The sequence below is a fragment of the Heptranchias perlo genome, chromosome 15 (assembly GCF_035084215.1).
Source record: "Heptranchias perlo isolate sHepPer1 chromosome 15, sHepPer1.hap1, whole genome shotgun sequence".
Taxonomy (NCBI): Eukaryota; Metazoa; Chordata; class Chondrichthyes; order Hexanchiformes; family Hexanchidae; genus Heptranchias; species Heptranchias perlo.
In genome coordinates, this window is record NC_090339.1 from 50,990,025 (window position 1) to 51,011,894 (window position 21,870).

Sequence of the window (21,870 nt, forward strand, 5' to 3'; positions counted from 1 at the left end):
GATCTGTATCCTAACTCCACTTACCTGCCTTAGCTGCTATCCCTTAATACCCTTGGCTAGCAAAAATCTATCGATCTCACATTTAAAATTATCAATTGAGCTAGCATCTACTGCTTTTTGTGAGAGAGGGTTCCACACTTCTACATCTCTTTGCTTGAAGAAGTGTTTTCTAACTTCTCTCCTGAATGGCCTGGCTCTGATTTTAAGGTTATGTCCCCCTTGTCCTAGACTCCCCCACCAACGGAAAAAGTTTCTCTCTATCTACCCTATCAATTCCTTTCAAAATCCTAAAAACCTCAATCAAACCACCCCTTAACCTTCCATATTCCAGGGAATACAAGCCTAGTTTATGTAATCTCTTCTCATAATTTAGCCCTTAGAGCCCTGGTAACATTCTGGTGAATCTGCGCTGCACTCCTTCCAAGGCCAAAATATCTTTCCTAAGGTGCAGTGCCCAGGACTGTACTCCAGATGTGGTCTAACCAAGGCTCCATATAGCTGCAGCAAAACTTCCTCCCCTTTATATTCTAGCCCTCTAGATATAAAGGCTAACATTCCATTAGCCTTTATGATTATTTTTTGTACCTGACCACTACATTTTAGTGATCTGTATACACGGACCCCTAAATCTCTCTGGGCCTCCACTGTTCCTAGCCTTTCACAGTTTTAAAAATTCATTCATGGGGTGTGGGCGTCGCAGGCAAGGCCAGCATTTATTGCCCATCCCTAACTGCCCTTGAGAAGGTGGTGATGAGCTGCCTTCTTGAACCGCTGCAGTCCGTGTGGTGAAGGTTCTCCCACAGTGCTGTTAGGAAGGGAGTTCCAGGATTTTGACCCAACGACGATGAAGGAATGGCGATATATTTCCAAGTCGGGATGGTGTGTGACTTGGAGGGGAATGTGCAGGTGGTGTTGTTGCCATGTGCCTGCTGCCCTTGTCCTTCTAGGTGGTAGAGGTCGCGGGTTTGGGAGGTGCTGTTGAAGAAGCCTTGACGAGTTGCTGCAGTGCATCCTATAGATGGTATTCAAAATCATTTTAAAAATACTCCGATCGATCCTTTTTTAGTCCAAAATGGATGAGCTTGCATTTATCTGCGTTGAAATCCATCTGCCACAGTTTCGCCCACTCACTTAATCTATCAATGTCTCTTTGTAATTTCATATTCCTGTCTACACTACTTACTATGCCACCTATCTTTGTGTCATCACCAAACTTGGATATATGGCTCAATATAGATTCATAGAAAGATTACAGCAAGGAAGGAGGCCATTCGGTCCATCGAGTCTGTGCCAGCTCTATGCAAGAGCAATCCAGCTAGTCCCACTCCCCCTGCCCTATCCCCATAACCCTGCAAATTTTTTCCTTTCAAGTACTTATCCAGTTCCCTTATGAAAGCCATGATTGAATCTGCCTCCATCACCCCCTCGGGCAGTGCATTCCAAATTCTAACCACTCGCTGTGTAAGAACATTTTTCCTCATGTCACCTTTGGTTCTTTTGCCAATCACCTTAATCTGTATTCTCTGGTTCTTGACCCTTCCGTCAATGGGAACAGTTTCTCTCTATCTACTCTGTCTAGACCCTTCATGATTTTGAATACCTCTATCAAATTTCCTCTCAACCTTCTCTGTTCCAAGGAGAACAACACCAACTTCTCCAGTCTATTCACGTAACTAAAGTCCCTCATTCCTGGAACCATTCTAGTAAATCTCTTCTGCATCCTCTCTAAGGCCTTCACATTCTTCCTAAAGTGCAGTGCCCAGAACTGGACACAATACTCCAGTTGTGGCCGAACCAGTGTTTTATAAAGGTTCATCATGACTTCCTTGCTTTTGTACTCTATGCCTCTAATTATAAAGCCCAGGATCCCGTATGTTTTTTTAACCGTTTTCTCAACCTGCCCTGCCACCTTTAACGATTTGTGTACATATACTCCCAGATCTCTCTGTTCCTGTACCCCTTTTAGAATTGTACACTTTAGTTTATATTGCCTATCCTCATTCTTCCTACTGAAATGTATAACCTCACATTTTTCTGCATTAAATTTCATCTGCCACGTGGCTGCCCATGCCACCAGTCTGCCTATATCCTCTTGAAGTCTATCACTATCCTCCTCACTGTTCACTGCACTTCTAAGTTTTGTGTCATCTGCAAACTTGGAAATTGTGCCCAGTACACCCAAGTCCAAGTCATTAGTATATATTAAGAAAAGCAGTGGTCCTAGTACCGACTCTGGGGAGTATACCTTCCTCCAGTCCAAAAAACAACTGTTCACCACTACTCTCTGCTTCCTGTTACTTAACCAATTCTGTATCCATGCTGCTACTGCCCCTTTTAGTCCACGGGCTTCAATCTTGATGACAAGCTCTTATGTGGCACTTTATCAAACACCTTTTGAAAGTCCATATACACCACATCAACTGCATTGCCCTCATCTACCCTTTCTGTTACCTCATCAAAAACTCTATCAAGTTAGTTAAACACAATTTGCCTTTAACAAATCTGTGTTGGCTTTCCCTAATCAATCCACACTTGTCCAAGTGACTGTTAATTCTGTCCCGGATTATTGTTTCTACAAGTTTCCCCACCACCGAAGTTGAACTGACTGACCTATAGTTGCTGTATTTATCCTTATAACCTTTATTGAACAAGGGTGTAACATAGTGTTATTTAAGTCATCAATAAATATAGCGAATAGTTGAGGCACCGATCCTTGTGGGACACCACCAGTCACTTCCTTCAAATTCGAGTTCATACCCATTATCCCTAATCTCTGTCTTCTACTGACTAACCATCTCCTAACCAGGTCAATAATTTGTCTTCAATTCCATGAGGTTTAATTTTAGCTAACAGTCTCATAAGTGGAACCTTATCGAATGTCTTCTGGAAGACCATATAAACTATATCCATAGACATTCCCTTGTCTACGTTAGTCATTTCCTGAAAAAATTCAGTTTAGGTTTGTTAGACATGACCTACCCTTTACAAGTCCATGTTGGCTCTCTCTAATCAGCTCAAATTTCTCTAAGTGCTCAGTCACTCTGTTAATTATAAATTCCAATAACTTCCCCACAATAGATGTTAAACTAACAGGTCTATCATTTCCTTGTTTTTCTCTCACCTTTCTTAAATAATGGAGTTACATTTGCAATTTTCCAATCGAGCATTAGTCCTAATCCCATTTGCCTGCCCTGTTCCCATATCCACAGTGTCAGCCATGGCTCAGTAGCACTCTCGCTTCTGAGCAGAGATTTTCGGGTTCAAATCCCACTCCAGAGACTTGAGCAAGTAACCTAGGCTGATACTTCAGTGCAGCACTGAGGGAGTGCTGCAATGTTGGATGAGACGTTAAACTGAGGCCTATCTGCCCTCTCAGATGGACATAAAGGATCCCGTGGCACTTTCGAAGAAGAGCAGGGGAGTGCTCCCTGGTGTCCTGGCCAATATTTATCCCCAACCAACATCAAAGAAAACAGATTATCTGGTCATTATCACATTGCTGTTTATGGGACCTAGCTGTGTACAAATTGGCTGCCCCGTTTCCTACATTACAAAAGTGACTACACTTCAAAAGTACTTCATTAGCTGTAAAGCACTTTGGGGCGTCCTGAGATGATGAAAGGCAAGTCTTTCTTTCTTTCTTTCAACCACTGCACACAATCTGTTTCTATCTACCCTGTCCCATCCTATCAGTCAGTTTTAAAATTCTCCCAATTTATTTCCCAAACTGAGCATTGCAGTGCATGCACTTTAATCTTTTTATTGTTCAAATTTAATGCTATTCCTCTTTGATTTCTTTTTCGTAAGAATATAAGAACATAAGAAATAGGAACAGGAGTAGGCCACAAGGCCCACTCGAGCCTGCTTCGCCATTCAATCAGATCATGGCTGATCTTCAACCTCAACTCCACTTACCTGCCCGATCCCCATATCCCTTGACTCCCCTAGAGTCCAGAAATCTGTCTATCTCAGCCTTGAATATATTCAACGACTCAGCATCCACAGCACTCTGGGGTAGAGAATTCCAAAGATTCACAACTCACTGAGTGAAGAAATTCCTCCTCATCTCAGTCTTAAATGGCTGACCCCTTACCCTACAACTATGCCCCCTAGTTCTAGACTCTCCAGCCATGGGAAATAACCTTTCAGCATGTACCCTGTCAAGCCCCCTCATAATCTTATATGTTTCAATTAGATCACCTCTCATTCTTCTAAACTCCAGAGAGTATAGGCCCATTCTACTCAACCTCGCCTCATAGGACAACCCTCTCATGCCAGGGATTAACCTAGTGAACCTTCGCTGCACCGCCTCCAAGGAAAGTATATCCTTCCTTAGATAAGGAGACCAAAACTGTACACAGTACTCCTGGTGAGGTCTCACCAAAGCCCTGTACAATTGTAGTAAGTTTTCCTTACTTTTGTATTCCAACCCCCTTGCAATAAAGGCCAACATTCCAATTGCCTTCCTAATGGCTTGCTGTACCTGCATGCTAACTTTTTGTGTTTCTTGTACCAGGACACCTATGTCTATCTGAAAACCAACATTTAATAGTTTCCCGCCATTTAAAAAATATTCTATTCTTCGTACCAAAGTGAATAATTTCACATTGCCCCACATAATACTCCATCTGCAACCTTCTTGCCCACTCACTTAACCTGCCTGTATCTCTTTGCAGACTCTTTGTGTCCTCCTCACAGCTTACTTTCCCACCTAGCTTTGTATCGTCAGCAAACTTGGATACGTTACACTCGGCCCTTTCATCTAAGTCGTGAATGTAGATTGTAAATAGCTGAGGTCCAAGCACCGATCCTTGCGGCACCCCACTAGTTACAGCCCGCCAGCCTGAAAATGACCTGTTTTGCCCTACCCTCTGATTTCTGTCCATTAACCAATCTTCTATGCATGCTAATATGTTATCCCAACCCCATGAACCCCTATCTTGTGTAACAACCTTTTATATGGCACCTTATCGAATGCCTTTTGAAAATCCAAATATACTGCATCCACTGGTTCCCCTTTATCTACCCTGCTAGCTATATCCTCAAAAAACTCTAATAGGTTTGTCAAACACGATTTCCCTTTCATAAAACCATGTTGACTCTGCCTAATCATATCATGATATTCTAAGTGCCCTGTTACCACTTCCTTAATAATGGATTCCACCGTTTTCCCGATGGCTCATATCAGGCTAACTGGCCTGTAGTTCCCTGTTTTCTCTCTCCCTCCTTTCTTGAATAGCGGGGTCACATTTGCTACCTTCCAATCTGCTGGGACCATTCTAGAATCTAGGGAATTTTGGAAGGTCTTAACCAATGCATCTACTATCTCTGCAGCCACCTCTTTTAGAACCCTCGGCTGTAAGCCATCAGGTCCAGGGGAATTATCAGCTTTTAGTCCCATTAGTTTCTCAAGTACTTTTTCTCCATTGATATTAATTACTTTAAGTTCCTCACTCTCATTAGACCCTTGGTTCCCCACTATTTTTGGTTTATTTTTTGTATCTTCTACTGTGAAGACAGATACAAAATATTTGTTTAACGCATCTGCCATTCCCTGATTCCCCATTATAATTTCTTCTGTCTTAGCCTCTAAGGGACCAACATTTACTTTTGCTACTTGTACATACTTGTATCATAGAGTCATTGAAGGTTACAGCAAGGAAGGAGGCCATTCGGCCCATCGAGTCCATGCCAGCTCTATGCATGAGCAATCCAGCTATTCCAATTGCCCCGCCCTATCCCCATAGCCCTGCACATTTTTTCGTTTCAAGTACTTATCCAGTTCCCTTTTGAAGGCCACGATTGAATCTGCCTCCACCAGTCCCTCGGGCAGTGCATTCCAAATCATAACCACTTGCTGTGTAAAAAAGTTTTTCCTCATATCACCTTTGGTTCTTTAGCCATTGACCTTAAATCTATGCCCTCTGGTTCTTGACCCTTCCGCCAATGGGAACAGTTTCTCTCTATCCACTCTGTCTAACTAGACCCTTCATAATTTTGAACACCTCTATCAAATCTCCTCTCAACCTTCTCTGTTCCAAGGAGAACAATCCCAGTCTCTCCAGTCTATCCACATAATTTAAATCCTTCATCCCTGGAATCATTCTAGTAAATCATTGTAGAAGCTCTTACAATCCGTTTTATATTTCTTGCCAGTTTACTTTCATAATTCTATTTTCTCCCTTTTTATCAATTTTTTGGTCGTCCTTTACTGGTTTCTAAAACTCTCCCAATCCTCAGATTTACTACTCGTCTTGGCAACATTACAGGCCTCTTCTTTTAATCTAATACTATCCTTAACTTCTTTAGTTATCCACGGGTGGATCGCCTTTCCCATGGAGTTTTTATTTCTCAATGGAATGTATATTTGTTGAGAATATTGAAATATTTCTTTAAATGTTTGCCATTGCTTTTCAACTGTCATACCCTTTAACTTGGTTTCCCAATCTTAGCCAACCATAGCCAACTTGCCCTTCATACCAATGTAATTGGCTTTATTTAAGTTTAAGACTCTAGTTTCTGACTTAAGTACATCACTCTCAAACTCAATGTGAAAGTCTATCATATTATGATCACTCTTCCCCAGAGGATCTCTTACTGTGAGATTACTAATTAACCCTGTCTCATTACTTAATACACAATTTAAGAAAGCCTGTTCCCTGGTTGGTTCCATGACGTATTGCTCTAGGAAACCGTCTCAAATACATGCCATGAACTTGTCCTCCAAACTACCTTTGCCAATTTGGTTTGCCCAATCTATATGAAGATTAAAGTCCCCCACGATTACTGCATTACCTTTGTTACAAGCTCCTATTATTTCATGAATAGTACTATGTCCAATGGTATTGCTACTATTAGGGGGCCTATAAACTACTCCCATCAGTGTTTTCTGCCCCTTGTTATTTCTTATTTCCACCCAAGATAACACCTCATTCCTTTATCTCAGTCTATTCTCTGCTTCTAGCTGCTTGATTTGATTTTCCTCCTCGACGCCCTTTATTCCGTTGGAATACCATCCCTTTTGCCAATATGTGCAGTGATGACAGAGAGGTAGATACAGATATATCCACATCCCAAGATCACAAGATAAATGCAGATGATTGAGGGCAATTTGGCCCGCCTTAGCTTATCCATCTAAAAAAACCTACATTCCCTCATCATAGCAACCAACCGTCTCATAAATGATTCCAAAGTTTTTTGGCTCCATTTAATTTAACTCCAAGTGATAATTACATTTTGTGTAAACAACAACTTCTTGCTCCTAAATTTACCTTTCAGCAGTTTGGGCCTGTGCCCTTCCTCTCCTGGCTTACCTTGAAGCACTGCTCCAAATTGTCTTTTTCTGTGCTACTTAGATATCTTAGATGCCTCAATAGGGACCTCACACAGTTGTCTCCTTTCAAGGGTCACGCTCCGAAGGTTCTCCAATCTTTTTTCATAACTGAAACCTCTGACACTGAAGATAAGCCTATTCTCCCCACACTGCCTATCAGGTTTGAATGTTCTCCTTGTGTCTCTGTAACAAAACCTGGACGCAGTACTCAAGTTACAATCTGTAACACTCAGTTTCACCATGACATCCTTTGACCCTTCCATTTGATTTAGCAAAATAATTCAGCATTCTATTTATTCTGTTGATTGCTGCTATGCAGTGTCTGGGCACGTGAAGAGCTGAATCATGTAACACCCCTACATCTCTTTCAACGTCACATTTAGCTATCTCAAGGCCGTTCATAAAATTTGTACAATGTCCATTTTCCCTTCCAATGACAGCATTTTACACTTACCTGTATTTAGTTTCACCTGCCACTATTTTGGTCATTTACATATTTTAACTGGCTCCTTTCTTGGGTCCTTCTGCCAGGTTTAATGACTACCTTTTTACCATTTTACTTCCAATATTAAAGTTCAGATTATTTTACCAACTACCAGGATAAAACTTACTGTAGTGTACAACAGCAAATGTATCTTGATAGTTGCTAAAATAATTGACTTAAATATGTCAACAGACTTTACAGCCCTGTCTCACAGGCCAAGAGTCATTGGTGTTACTAGATCTGACTATACACACATTCATGGCAAATATAAAACTGGCTTTCACCCGAGTCAGAAGTTTGTAAATGATGAGACACGTGACAGCTCACATATTATTATCCTTTCAGTGAATGAGTACTAAAAATGTTTTTTTTTACATTTCTCTTAATCCTCTGTCATAATTGTTCTGGCGCTTCATTAATAGGTAACTCTTCAATATTGTATTACCTCAATTCAGTAATGTAATTAAATGAAATGAATGTCAAGGGGGAGTTTTATCAAAATTAAAATTAGATTGACAAGCTCATTGGGCTATGTAGCTTCATCTGAAAAGATGTTAAAAATTGAGGGCCTTGCTTTCCAAGGAGGATTGATACGATCAAAGATAACCCAAATCAGATGTCAGGTTTGAGCAATCGGTGAGAATAAATCAAATTATGTGCCTCGAACCATTTATAATTATCTGTTTAATAGCAGGATGGGAATTTCTTACCAACTACTTCAGTAATAATTAATGATTGATGGTAACCCTGAGTGTTTCCTGAATTGTGATCGCACGGTCAGCATTTCCTTCTGCCTCTTGTGCAAGGTTATTTTGAACACTTCTGCTCTATAGTCCATTAAAAAAAGTGATCTCTGTCCCTAGTGAGCAGCCATGTCACATTTGCTTGCATTCTAAAGATGGCCACTGAGCCAAAGAAGGAGATACTGGGAGGGGTGACCAAAAGCTTGGTCAAAGAGGTGGGCTTTAAAGAGGGTCTGAAAGGAGGAGAAGGGAGGTGGAGAGGAGGAAGGGTTTAGGAAGGGAATTCCAAAACATGGAGCCTAGGCAACTGAAAGCACACCAACATTGGGGTGTGAAGAGGGGGAATGCACAAGAGGGCAGAGTTGAAAAAATGGAGGGAGAAAAAGAAATTGGATAAGACCAATTATTGGGCGGGAGTAGCGCGATCCACTATTAACCCACGCCCATTGACCCCTGAGCAGGCAGGACGAGACTTTTGTTAGGCCTGAGGACTTACCTTCAAGCAGTGTTGGGAAATCAGTGTTGACACGAGGATTCCATGTAATTCACACTTTCCACCAGCAGGAGGAGCCCCAATCTCTTAAAGGGAGAATGTTTCTTAAAATCTCTTAAAGGTATCTGGTACCTGTTAATTGCCAAAAATAACAGTCTGTTGTTTGCACAGAGTCTGAACGGAGATCAGGCATCACAGACATAAAACAAAGATGCAGGTCCCGCTCCTATGTTTACGAACTGATGAGTTATTTAACACATTGAATAAAGGTTGCGCACTACTAAATCCCACATCCTCCAACTGCATGCCAGACCTCACCAATCTGCCGATCTGAGTTTGTACCAAGCATGCAAGAGTGCGTGCACCAAGGTTCTCCGATGATGCACTAGAGGCCTTGGTGCAAGAAGAGGTGGACAGAAGGAGGGACTGCCTATATCCGCAGTGGGAGGGGGGCGCGCAGACATATGCTCAAAAAGCAGTGGGAGGCAGCGGGGGACGAAGTCAATGCCAGGTACACAGCACCACGAATAAGGATCCAGTGCAGGAAGAAGTTCAGTGCTTTGACACAAGTGGTCAAGGTGAGTGAGGTCAACTGTCAAGTGGCATCTCCTACCAACTGCACCACTAGAATCATAGAATCATAGAAGTTACAACATGGAAACAGGTCCTTCGGCCCAACATGTCCATGTCGCCCAGTTTATACCACTAAGCTAGTCCCAATTTCCTGCAAAACGACACACTACACCCACATCACCCACCTACCAAAAAACTTTCCATCTGTACTCAATTCTGCCAATCAGATGCTACCTCTCACCCTTATACATTACCACTGTTGCAAGCTACCCACCCACAACTCACAGGTCATACACTGGCAGCTATTCAACCATGACAGGCACATCATCTAGACACACGTCCCGCTTTCTTGCAGGAGAAGGTGGCGCATAACAGGAGGCATCAAGTGGCAGTGGCATTTAGCCCCTCGAGCCTGTTCCGCCATTCAATAAGATCATGGTTGATCTGTGACCTCACTCCATATCCCTGCCTTAGCCCCATATCCCTGAATAGAGTTGGTTCACAGAAACCTATCAATCATAGATTTAAATTTCACAAGTGTGCTAGCATCAACTGCCGTTTGCAGAAGAGCGTTCCAAACTTCTACCAGCTTTTGCATGTAGAAGCTTTTCCTAACTTCACTCCTGCACGTTAGGCTATGTCCCCTCGTCCTCGTATTCAAATACGAGAGACCTACAAAAATAGTTACAAATGCATCAGCAGCCAGAAGCAATAATCCAGCTACTAACCTGTAAATCCTGCGTGGACCCTTTAAATAGCGCTGGTGAGGGGTCCTCCAGGCACTTTAAGACATGTTCAGATGGCCGTGGTTAAGACTGTGCGTTGAGTGGAATGTTAAGTCCTAAAATGGCGTCTATCACTTTAAATCAGCATTGCACACTGATTGTATCCATTTTCTCCTTACTTTACATGCTGGCGGCATTTTGTATTTGTGCATACCAAATATGGTATTTGGTATGGGAGGCCGCGTAGCGCCGAAACACGGGCGCTACACTGCCCAATTTCTAGCCCGGAGAGTTCGGGGGTGGCGGGGGCAGGGGGGGTTTGTGGGTGGTGGTGTTGTAAGGCTGAAGATGTTTACAAAGGTATGGTGGGGTGAGGCTATGAAGGGATTTAGACATGAGGATTAGAATTTTAAACAAGAGGCATTAGGGGACTGGGAGCTAATGTAGGTCAACAAGGAGGGGGGGTGATAGGTGAGCAGGACTTGGTGTGGGATAGGATACGGACAGCAGAGTTTTGGATGAGCTGGAGTTTATAGAGATTGGAGGATGGGAGGCTGGCCAGGAGAGCATTGGAATAGTTGAGTATGGAGGTGACAAAGGCATGAAAGAGGGTTTCAGTAGCAGGTGGACTAAGGCTGGGGTGGAAGCAGGCGATGTTACAAAGATGGAAGTAGGCGGTCTTTGTGATGGGGACGAATAGGATGCCGAGGTTGCAAACAATCTGGTTCAACTTGAGACAGTGGCTGAGGATGGGGTTGGAATCAAGAGCGAGGGTATGGAGTTTGTGGCGGGGACCGAAAACAATGGCTTTAATCTTCCTAATGTTTAACTGGAGAAAATTGTGACCCTCCAAAATTGTACATCAGACAAGCAGTCTGACAACAGAAGGAACGGAACGATCGAGAGAGGTGGTGGAGCAATAGAGCTGGCTTGTCGTCAGCGTACATGTGGAAACTGACTCCATGTCTTCATATGATGTTGCCAAGGGGCAGCATGTAATGACGAAGAGAAGGGGATCAAGGATAGATCTTGGGGGACTTCAGAGGTAACAATTGTCCTGCAGTACGTACCTGTCTATAGCTTATTGATGGTCTGTAGTATATTGTATGGTTGTGTACTGACACATTCCTCATTCTACCACAGGGATTTTCAGGCTCAGATGGATCACCTGGAACTCCTGGAAGGAAGGTAAATGTCCTTAAAGTTTCCTGACAATGTAGATGTGAAATTACTGGTGCTAATATGTTAGAAGAATTGCTGTGTAGGTTGTATTCATCCTTCTGTATACCTTTGTATTTCTGTCTGTCTGTAGCTGTCTGCTACTCATAACAACATAAATGTGCAAGGCCATTCAGCCTGTAAGACCCATTCCATCCAACAATCTAGCTGCAATTATCTGTCAAGGGCTCCCCTTAATGATTTCTCAGAACAGGTGAATGGTCACATGTAAAACTTCCAAGAGAAATCTTTGTGAAATTGCTCACTTGCCTCTGAATATAATCAATATAACTCTTAATATTGCAATCTACACTGTTCATATTCAACCTTGGCCAGTTACATTCCCCATTGACATTCTTACAGTCCCAACAGGTTTAGAACCATTGAGTATGTGAACATCTGTGACTAACTTATCATTGTAACGGTCAATCTGTTTTTAACCAGATATTTAAATAACTGTTTTTTCTAAGGTTAACTAATTTTCCAAGGTATAGGAGATATGTAGAATTGGCTCCCAACAAAATTGAAGAATGAATGTCTTGTCTTATATTCGTAAAGACAGACAGGAAAAGACCACCTGGTCCATCGAGTCGGTCCCAAAAAGTCATGACGCAACTAAGCATCATGACCCCCAGTGTTCCCTCCCACCAGCAATCATGTAATCTACTGGGAGAGGGAAAAAAAATCAGATTTTAAAAAAGACCTAGGCCAATTCAGGGAAAAAAACCCTGGAAATTCCTCTCTGACCCCCCCCGCCAAAAAAATGCGATCAAAACAAATTCAGGAGATCATAGTGACCATAAGGTACGTTCCCAACATTCCACCTAACTTTTGTACGCAGTGATATTAGCAACATGAAGGAACTCGTCCAGCTACTTTTGAACTGTTGCAGTGAACCCGCACTCGCCACTTGTTTCAAGCAACGATAACACTTTGCGTAAAGAAAACCTTCCTGATGTCTTCCCTAGTTCTATGATTCCATAGTTGGATGTCATCAGCATATAAGTGGAAGCTGACCCCATGTCTTTGGATGATGTCACCAAGGGGCAGCACGTAAATGAAGAAGAGAAGGGGGACCATTCCAATTTTGTACTCCTGTGATCACAGTTAAATTAAATAATTTGCATGAGCCTTTTGGCATTATAAATACTTTGGTCAAATCCTTCTCAATTTTCTTTTCTCCAATTTAGGACCTTGTTCACTTCTGTCAACCTCTTACAGCTTAATGTTTTTACTTTTGAGGCATCCTTGTCGCTCCTCTGTGAAACCTCTTCTGAAGCTCTTGTCCTTCCATCCCCTTGTGTGTCTTTGTCCTCTCCCCTTTCACCTCGCGTAAATCAACAAGCACGATGTACTCAAACAAAATAGGGTGGCTTTATAGCATTTACAAAGTGCAGAATTTAACATTCAAAAAACAAATGTTTTCAAGGGTCAATCAGGCTTCCCTGGGACAAGTGGAAGAGATGGTTTCCCAGGAATGAAGGTACGTTTTGAATATATTTCAAAATAAATAAATAGAAATAATGCTTTGTGACCTTGACAGTTGCTGGAAAAGCCAAAGTGACAATTTGATGATTATTGGCTAACTTAGCACAGACCATTCATCAAATTTGGAACATTTCTGGTAGTTTGTGGGGCACCATATTGGAGCCCTGACCCAGTGCACACCATGGAGACACAGGATTTGTTCTCCTAGCTTAGTCGCGCTCCAATCTTGTCTGAACGTGTGCGGGAGAAGTGCAAAACTGTACCTAGGCAGTTAATCGCATTTGGTGGGGAGAAGGGGTCATTGGAGTATCCATCTTCTGGGTTGCTCCCTTGCATTTCATACTGGCTATTTCCGAGCTCCTCTTCATGACTGCAGTTGGTGCATTTCCAGAAGAATCAAGGCGGGGGAAAAGTATAAAACAAGCAGCGAGGGTTTTCCATCAGATAAAGAAACCAAGCAGATAAGGAGTGCTGAACTACACCATAAGGAACAAAATAGCAAAGTTGCAAATTGTGGTAGGAATTTGATTGTGAATCCCACATTGTGGACAGGACTGCAGTGTGTCGGGCTGAACAGTGGCTCCGTATATTGCTTGATGAATATCTGAGGCAGGATAGCTTAAGGGTTGGGTGATGGATCAGATATTAAGGTTAGAATATACCCCAGGATCAGGAATTCTTTATTAGCTCCTTCCGATGAGCTAGTGGGGAGAGGTGGAAGAGAAATTTCACCAGGTTATGTTGGACGGTCAAGCAAACCTACGGCAACCACTCTGCAGCGTGACAAGTCAGACCACATTGTACTGCTTAATTGGACTACCCGGACAGTGCATTTAAAATATTTTATACCACAGGACTGAAAAGTGTTCAGAAATAATACATTATGGTAATGTGTGTGCTAGAGTCCTCCGCTATATTCTATAATGAAAACAAAATGTCTGTGCTCTCTACAATAAGGGGAATGTATGTGTTTGTTTTGTGGGCCATTTAATGTAAAATCTATTGATATTAATTGTTTCTTGATTCATAGGGTGACCACGGTGAGATGGGTCCACCAGGCCCCACAGCTTACATAGATGGAAGCGGCACTACTCTTAAAGGTACAGGCTAGATAATAATTTGCTTTTTAATAATCATAATTTAGTAAGATTATACTAAAGCTTTAACTTCAGTCCTACAATCCAGTGAGAAATATCAAGGTCTGATTACACTGCAGCCCATTTTTCATGTGTTTCCCTCTTTCTATTTAATCTTTGCTTGGTGTGACAGTGCCTGAGCAGCACGTGCTTCCTGAGGGCTTTCCAGTATTATTCTCCACTAGCTGTAGGGTTATGATTCCAGGGCACGCCAGTGCTGCTCTAACTAGGTGCTAGAAGGTGCATGAGTGTGGTTGGGGTTGACCCTTCCTTGGATGCTTATTCCTCCTTCTTCTTGAGGTGAATTAACTGACCTGCTAATTACCTACTTGCAGATTGGAACCGATAATGGGAGAGAACTGTAGGAATGCTGTTATGTTTATTCCAAGTTGATATGTCTCGCACTGTGTCACTGCCATCTGAGTGTTGCGTTATTTTATTTTAAAAACGTGGTCACTTAAGTAACATTTCTAGTTACAAATCCCAAATGTGGTGAACACTACTTTTTTTGACCGGGCTGAAGCAAAGCTTGCCTGACATTGAAGACCCAATACTGCCCCTGGTCAAGGGAAAGGAGGAATCAGCCAGAGGTCCCACTTTGGATTGCTATCCAGTGACTCCTGCTGCAAAGTGTGCATGTGTAGATATCAAATGAAATTTGGCTGTGGTGGCCTCCACAGTTGACGAATATGTTTCCCTGATCCTGGTTACCAAGATTGGAACTGAGCCATATCGGTCAGACGGGTTGCTTGTTCAATCCCTGGTCTGTGCTGAGGGACGCTAGTGTCAGCCGAGGTGAAATGATATTAACTATAGGGTCCGTGGTCTAAGGAGGATAGAAGGCCCATGGTTCCCACTCCTGATCACTATCCATTGAGTCCTGCTGGAAAGTGGCACCATATGAGAACAAGACTGGGCCCAGCTATAATACTCCATAGTCAACATTCATTGTCAGGGCTTGCACATGGAGAAAAGCCTCTTGCGTGAGATATTGGAGAGCATGCAATATCCATGGAACCATATCCGTAAAATGCCTTTAGAAGAGATGGGGAGAAAATTTGAGGGAAAGGCCTATAAAGGCAGGTGGAAATGTAGAAATTCTGTGTTGCAATGGAGGAAGCTAAAGTCTACTGAAGTAGATGAGTGGTTAATTAACACACCCTTATTCCACTGCAGAACTCTTTCTATTCATGCAGAATAGATAAAAGTATTGCTCAGAGATCTCATCATCATGTAACCTCATTTGCATCTTGTGTTTTGGAGGGATGAAATAAATGTGAATCACTGAGTTGGCCTCAGGTATAATATAAAGGACAGTGGTTTCCATGGTTGTTCTAGGATCTGGGATGAACATTGACCTTTTTGTTTTCCAATTACAGGCCCTCTTGGGGATTTAGGCTCACCAGGACTTCCGGGTTCTCCAGGAGTCCAAGGTTTTCAAGGCCCACTGGGATTTCCTGGACTTCCGGGCTCTCCAGCACGAGTTCAAGGTACATTTTATGTGTGTGAGCTGACAGCTGAATGCTTTTCCAGCCTTAAGGTGTAGCATTATTAGGTTATTGACCAGTGATCTAATTTTGGAGCAGAAGGCAGATCACATTCATAAGTACAGCAAGTTTCTTCCTTGATGCCTCGAATGTCACAGAAATCAAAGATTTTATTTAAGGGTTTTCATAACAGTCGAAATAAAGGTTAGAATGTGGAAACCAGAACAATGAAGGGAAAAACATGATATATCAACAACAACTCCAAAATGATGGTGACAGTTGTGATTACAAAACATTTGTATGAGCAACACCAACCATTGATAAAATCTGACAGTAAGAGACAAATGCCTAGATTTTCCGATCGGCATTATTTTAACACCCACTTGAAAGGATACCCTTGGTACTCATTTTACAATTGAAACTCTCACATCGAGAATTTACCCCGCGTTGACACCCCTGGCTCTTAGAGACTAATAGCTGCTTTTACATCGAGCTTAATGCAGCTCTCAGCACCGATCTTGTGCAGCTGGTGACAACATCAAAGCTAACTCACCCAATTCACTAAGGCTGATGGCCGGGAAGACCCATTTTTTTACTGAGCCTTCTCAGCCACCGGCCTTAGCACATCGGGCATGTTTGCTCTTGTGTTGCTGCCAGTTGCTCAAGACCAGTGTATCAGGAACCAATGGCAGGAGCACAGTATGAAAGCAGCTTAGGAATGTGGCTCATTTCAAAATGGTTTGAACCAAGCTTCTTCGGTTGGTGTTATATAGAGCTGTTCTTCCCCTCTGAAGTCAAGGGCGTTGAGCCTAATTTTAGCTCCTCATTTGCTGGATGAGATCAACCATTTCAGCCTGTTCTTGGGACTGAACCCAGGAACTTGCTGGTCCCTTTGGTTTAGTGCCACACGATATGGTGCATTTACCCAGATGAGCCCTGAGGAGACCATGGGCTCCTAATCATTGCCGCTATGCTTGGCTTGTTCACAGTTGGAATCCTTATGCGTTCTGGTTCCTTTCCCAACCCATCCAGATCATTATGCCAGTAGCTAGGAACGTCAATAAAATGTGCCTTGAACTTATGTAGAAAGTTGTGACCACATTTGTGTGCAGTGTAATTTTTCTGTTGATCTGGTGCATGCAAAAGCTAAATCTTATTGTCTCAAGATAACTTTTATATTCCAAAGAATAATCTGTATGCTTAAAAATTACGTGGAATGTGTTTCATTTTAAGTCCTGAATTCAAATTCACTTCGCTTTTAACATGCAAAGAGTTAAAGATCTGTGTTTGTATATAAAGAGCTTCCAAGCATCTCCTCAAGCTGGTTTTTGCAAAGCTGACTGTTGATTGTAGGTGAGGATGCAGCAATAGACATCTGCCTGCAGAGGTTGTACATGTCTGTGGCACTGATATTATTTGTCTATCATGCGAGGAGGTTACTGCGTTGTGTCCAGTACCATTAAACATTCAATTTTTGTTTCCATTGGTTAGGACCAAAGGGTTTTTCAGGATTCCCAGGCGTTGCAGGACCTAAAGGGGAAAGGGGTGCACCAGGAAAAATGTTATCTTCACAACAGGGTCCTCCAGGCCAACCAGGCTTACCAGGCTCACCGGGACTTCCTGGATCACCAGGGTATTCAAGTATGTAGCAAAGTATAAATGAGTCGTATAGCTGTGTAAAAGTTGTGAATTTATATGTTGACTCTTGGGCGAGCTATCTTCTGAACCTTGGGACCATTTTGTCATCCTATGAGCAAAACTACCAGTGGTCAAAAAGCCTTGGAACTTAACAACTCCTGTTTTGCACACCTTAACCAACTTTGAATGACAAGAAGTAGACTGTAACAATTGCTTATAATTGGGGATCAATTCATGGCACCATGGTATCGGATCTCCAATCTCAGTCTCAATCGTGGTGCTCATCAAGATGCCTCCCCATTGAGCAAAGAAAACCTCTGAGAGAGTTATCCTGGGCTATTCTTGTGCAGCTAGATGGCTGGATGAGCGCCGCATTGACAAAGACCTGGAACCAGGTCAATTGCATGCTCTCCTTTTCTTTCCTTATTGAGAAATGTAGATGAAGGGCCAAGAACATAGTGCAGGACACCACCTTGGTTGAAAAGAGTTGGAGAGAAAACAATATAATCAAGAAGCGCTGGTTAGGTTACATCAAATTCGGTTTTGGGCCAGGGACTCCACAGTTTTGAGATCCTGGGAAAGGATGCCTGCTGCCCTGACCCCACCAATACCCTGACCCATTTTCCTAGTTTGGGGGTCATTACGTGTAAATGATGAGCTCCCAGCAAGCAGGAGACCGCCACTGCAAGGAGAGACAATCCTGATGGTGCTGCATTGGGACCACCGCAGCCCCAAAGACTAGATCCATTTTTTTACTGAAGGCCTTGGCCAAGATCAAGGCCTTAAGACAGGTGAGAGATCAGGATGAAAAGGAGGCTGCCATTAGGCCCTCTTCATAGTGTAAGTACAACATACGAACAGATGTAAATGTGAGCAACACATAACATTTTGAGCAAATGGGTTATGTAAATATTGTGTTATGTATTTGGTGCTAGTTTTGAATTTATTGTTTTATTGGGTAAATGTTATGATGTAGCACTCCAGTTGCAGAGTTTTGTCCGATGGGAGTGCACAGATGTCAGAGTACCCTCCATGATTTTCTATCCCATTATGGAAAATCCTGCAATGACCTCTGTGCCTGAATTTTCGATATGCACATAGCCCTGTGCTGAGTGCGTTAAATCATCAGATTTACCACATAATGTTATAAATCTCTTTTGAGAGTATTTATACATCTTCTGAATTTTCCCATTTTCTCTCCAGCTTCTGCACTACCTACAACTCAGAACACGGGGAGTTTGACCTGCTCCAAGGCCTCTCCCAATGCTGCTCTGAGTGTTGAGGTGTGTGAGTGGCCTGATGCCCTTCTTTCTTTTTGTTTCCCCTCAAGCCCCTCTCTTATGGAGTCTTCTGCCTCTGCACAACGTTAAAACTGTGTTCAGCTAAATTATATACCGGTGCCACTAGAGGGTGCTGCACTCAATTTGATCTGAATGTTGGTGTACTGCTCATGAGCCGAGATTTTCCAATCAGCATTATTTTAACATTGGTGTTAGCCCATTTATTTTAAACGGGCTCATGCTGGTGTTACTATAACGCTGAACAGAAAATCTAGTCTGAAATCCAGTCGCAGATTAGGAATAGCATGGTTTGGATGTACGGTGAGACTCTTTTATTGACTCCAAATTCCAACCCAAGTAGAACACCCACACAGCACTAATGTGACATTTCCTGCATCAGACGTTCCTGTAGGCCTCTCTGATTTAGCTGGCCGGGTTAGTGTCATATAAGGCACAGCTTTGTGCTTTATGCCCAATATGAAACGGATTGAGATTGCCCTTAAACTCATGTTACATGGGACCCTTACAGACATCAGATTGGGGGGAGATGTATTTTCATCCCATCACTACGACCTGGATTCAAACGCATATCTGAGGTGGAAGGACAGCACCAATCAGTCCCCTCTGTTGATGCTTTACTGAAACACAGCCTTTCCATATTTAGAAATGCTCAACTGCAAAAAAATATTTTGCTGGTCAAGGCTGCATTTTGGTCAAGAACGTATTGAAGTGTTTATAACTGAATGAACTTGCTCTATTGTTAAACTACATTCTCTAACTGACTTTTTTGTGTTGTATTCTTATCACTGTTTGCCCAATGAATTTGATTTCTAGTCTGTGACATTCCTGCAGATAGTGTGGATAATGGGAATCTCAAAGGTATCAACTGGCTTGGACTATTGCTACGAATCCTAACTCAGGCAACATTCTCAATAATAAGGACGAACATTTGCTTCCTTATACAATCAGCATTTAAGCTTCAAAAAAACTTTTGACTTTGTCAAAAGTTTGTTAACCCGATCACAAAACTTGTGTCTCATGTAAAAGTGAGGAAGTAGTTCTCATACGCACAACGACTTGGACTCCAAGGTAGTCATGCGGGTATTTGCAAAGTGAGCACATTTTAGTACCCTTGTGATCTACTGTATAGGTAAGACTGCTTGAGGAGTATATCCATCAGCAAAGAGCAGCAGAACTGTCTCTATCGCAAGAGCAAGACTCCTACACTTTTGTTACTCAGTCAATGTATGAAATTATTGAACCATGCACAGGGCTCTAAAATATTCTACAAGGGAAAAGTTCACAGCTAAAGAAAAGAAAGAATTTGCATTTATATAGTGCCTTTCACATAAACAACATACTTTTGAAGTGTAGTCACTGTTGTAATGTCAGATGCACAGCAGTCAATTTGCACACAGCAAGGTCCCATAAACAGTAATGAGATTAATAACCAGATAATCTATTTTTTTTAGTGATGCTGGTTGAGGGATAAACATTGGCCAGGACACCACCCCTGCTCTTCTTCAAAGAGTGCCATGGGATCTTTTACATCCACCTGAAAGGGCCTCAGTTTAAAGGTCATCCGAAAGACAGTGCAGCATTCCCTTAGTCCTGCACTGAAGTACCAGCCTAGATTATGGGCTCAAGTCTGTAGAGTGGGGCTTGAACCCATGACCTCTGACTCAGAGGCAAGAGTGCTCTGCACTGAGCCACAGCTAACAGCTATAGAGCTCTACCCATTTCTATAGAATGTCTTTTACCATTGTATGAGCAATTGTTTTCTTAAACAGCTTTAGCGCTGGAGCCACTTGTCTATCTTAACCACCATTTTAATTACTGCCAAGTTCTTCCTTTAGTAACTGTGGCTTTTAACCAGTGTTTGGCTACTACAAAAAAATAAACAAAGGAGTTTCAGAGCCCTTGTCATCACATTTTAATATTTAAAAGCATTAACATTTTGACGAAAAACAACAAAATTGTATGAGAGGAATGCAACCCTCTTTATTTTGACTTCCTTCTGCTTGTGGAGCATCACTAAACTTTTGTTCTTTTTTTTAACCAGGTCCTACAGATAGTCGGATAGAAGTAAATGGACCAGTTGGACCTCCAGGGTTGCCTGGACCACCTGGGCCACCGGGGTTCAGAGGAAATAAAGGGTACAGAGGTGAGTAAATGGACTAATAACCCTTGTCTGTTGGTCCCCTGCTCTTCTTCAAAATAATACCATGGGACCTTTTACATCCTCCTGAGAAGGCAGACAGCGCCTCAGTTTAATGTTTCATCCAAGCGATGGCACCTCCAATAGTACAACGCTCCCTCAGTATTACACTAGAGTGTCAGCCTGACTTACATGCTTAAGTGTTGGGAGTGGGATTTGCATCTACAACCATCTGACTCAAAGGCCAGAGTGCTATCCACTGACCCACGGCAATCTGATGATCTTATGTACCAGTTGTAGCTAAGCCTCATTAAGGCCTCAAATTCCCTACAACATCACTTGGAACAGCATAAGACCCCAGATTTTGTGGTATCTGTGCTGGCTTTGCTCTTTTTTATCTTCAGCACCCATTTGGAATTGCAACAAGACAAACTTCATAGGTACCAATTTTTAAAGTGCTGTTTAAAGCCTCATATATTATCTTTTTGAAGATTTTAATGAAATTTTGTTGAGATGTTGCCGTTATTAAAGTATTTTTCATATTTTTGATATTTCCGTTTTTAAAATTTCAGGAAAATAATTGTGGGGTGTGGGGGTTTACTGTTTAAACTGCCTCAGGTGCTGTATATCATGGTTTGGGTGGTATAAGTTGAAAGGTAATAGACCTGTGCAGACCTTGGCCCATTTACCTGCCAAGAAATAGGAACAGGAGTAGACCATACAGCCCCTCGAACTTGCTCCACCATTTAATAAGATCATGGCTGATCTTCAACCTCAACTCCACTTTCCTGCCCAATCCCCATTTCACTTGATTCCCCTAGAGTCCAAAAATCTATCCATCTCAGTCTTGAATATACTCAACGACTGAGCATTGACAGCCCTCTGGGGTAGAGAATTCCAAAGATTCACCAACCTGTGAGTGAAGAAATTCCTCCTCACCTCAGTCCTAAATCGCCCACCCCTTATCCTGAGACTCTGCCCTCTATTTCTGGACTCTCCAGCCAGGGGAAACAGCCTCTCCGCATCTACCCTGTAAAGCACTCTCAGAATCTTATACGTTTCAATGAGATTATCTCTCATTCTTCTAAATTCCAGAGACTATAGGCCCATTCTA

At 42.4% G+C, this 21,870-nt stretch overlaps 1 protein-coding gene across 5 annotated transcripts in view; it reads left to right on the plus strand.

Annotated features, from left to right (window-relative positions):
* Nucleotides 1–21,870, plus strand: part of LOC137333091 (collagen alpha-6(IV) chain-like) — a 356,547-nt gene that overhangs the window by 235,445 nt on the left and 99,232 nt on the right. For all 5 annotated transcript variants that reach the window (XM_067997216.1, XM_067997215.1, XM_067997219.1 and 2 more), the window contains 6 exons: nucleotides 11,495–11,539; nucleotides 12,999–13,052; nucleotides 14,088–14,157; nucleotides 15,573–15,683; nucleotides 17,172–17,321; nucleotides 20,661–20,762. In XM_067997216.1, the coding sequence (XP_067853317.1) occupies nucleotides 11,495–11,539; nucleotides 12,999–13,052; nucleotides 14,088–14,157; nucleotides 15,573–15,683; nucleotides 17,172–17,321; nucleotides 20,661–20,762 (532 nt within the window). The remainder of the gene's footprint in view (nucleotides 1–11,494; nucleotides 11,540–12,998; nucleotides 13,053–14,087; nucleotides 14,158–15,572; nucleotides 15,684–17,171; nucleotides 17,322–20,660; nucleotides 20,763–21,870) is intronic.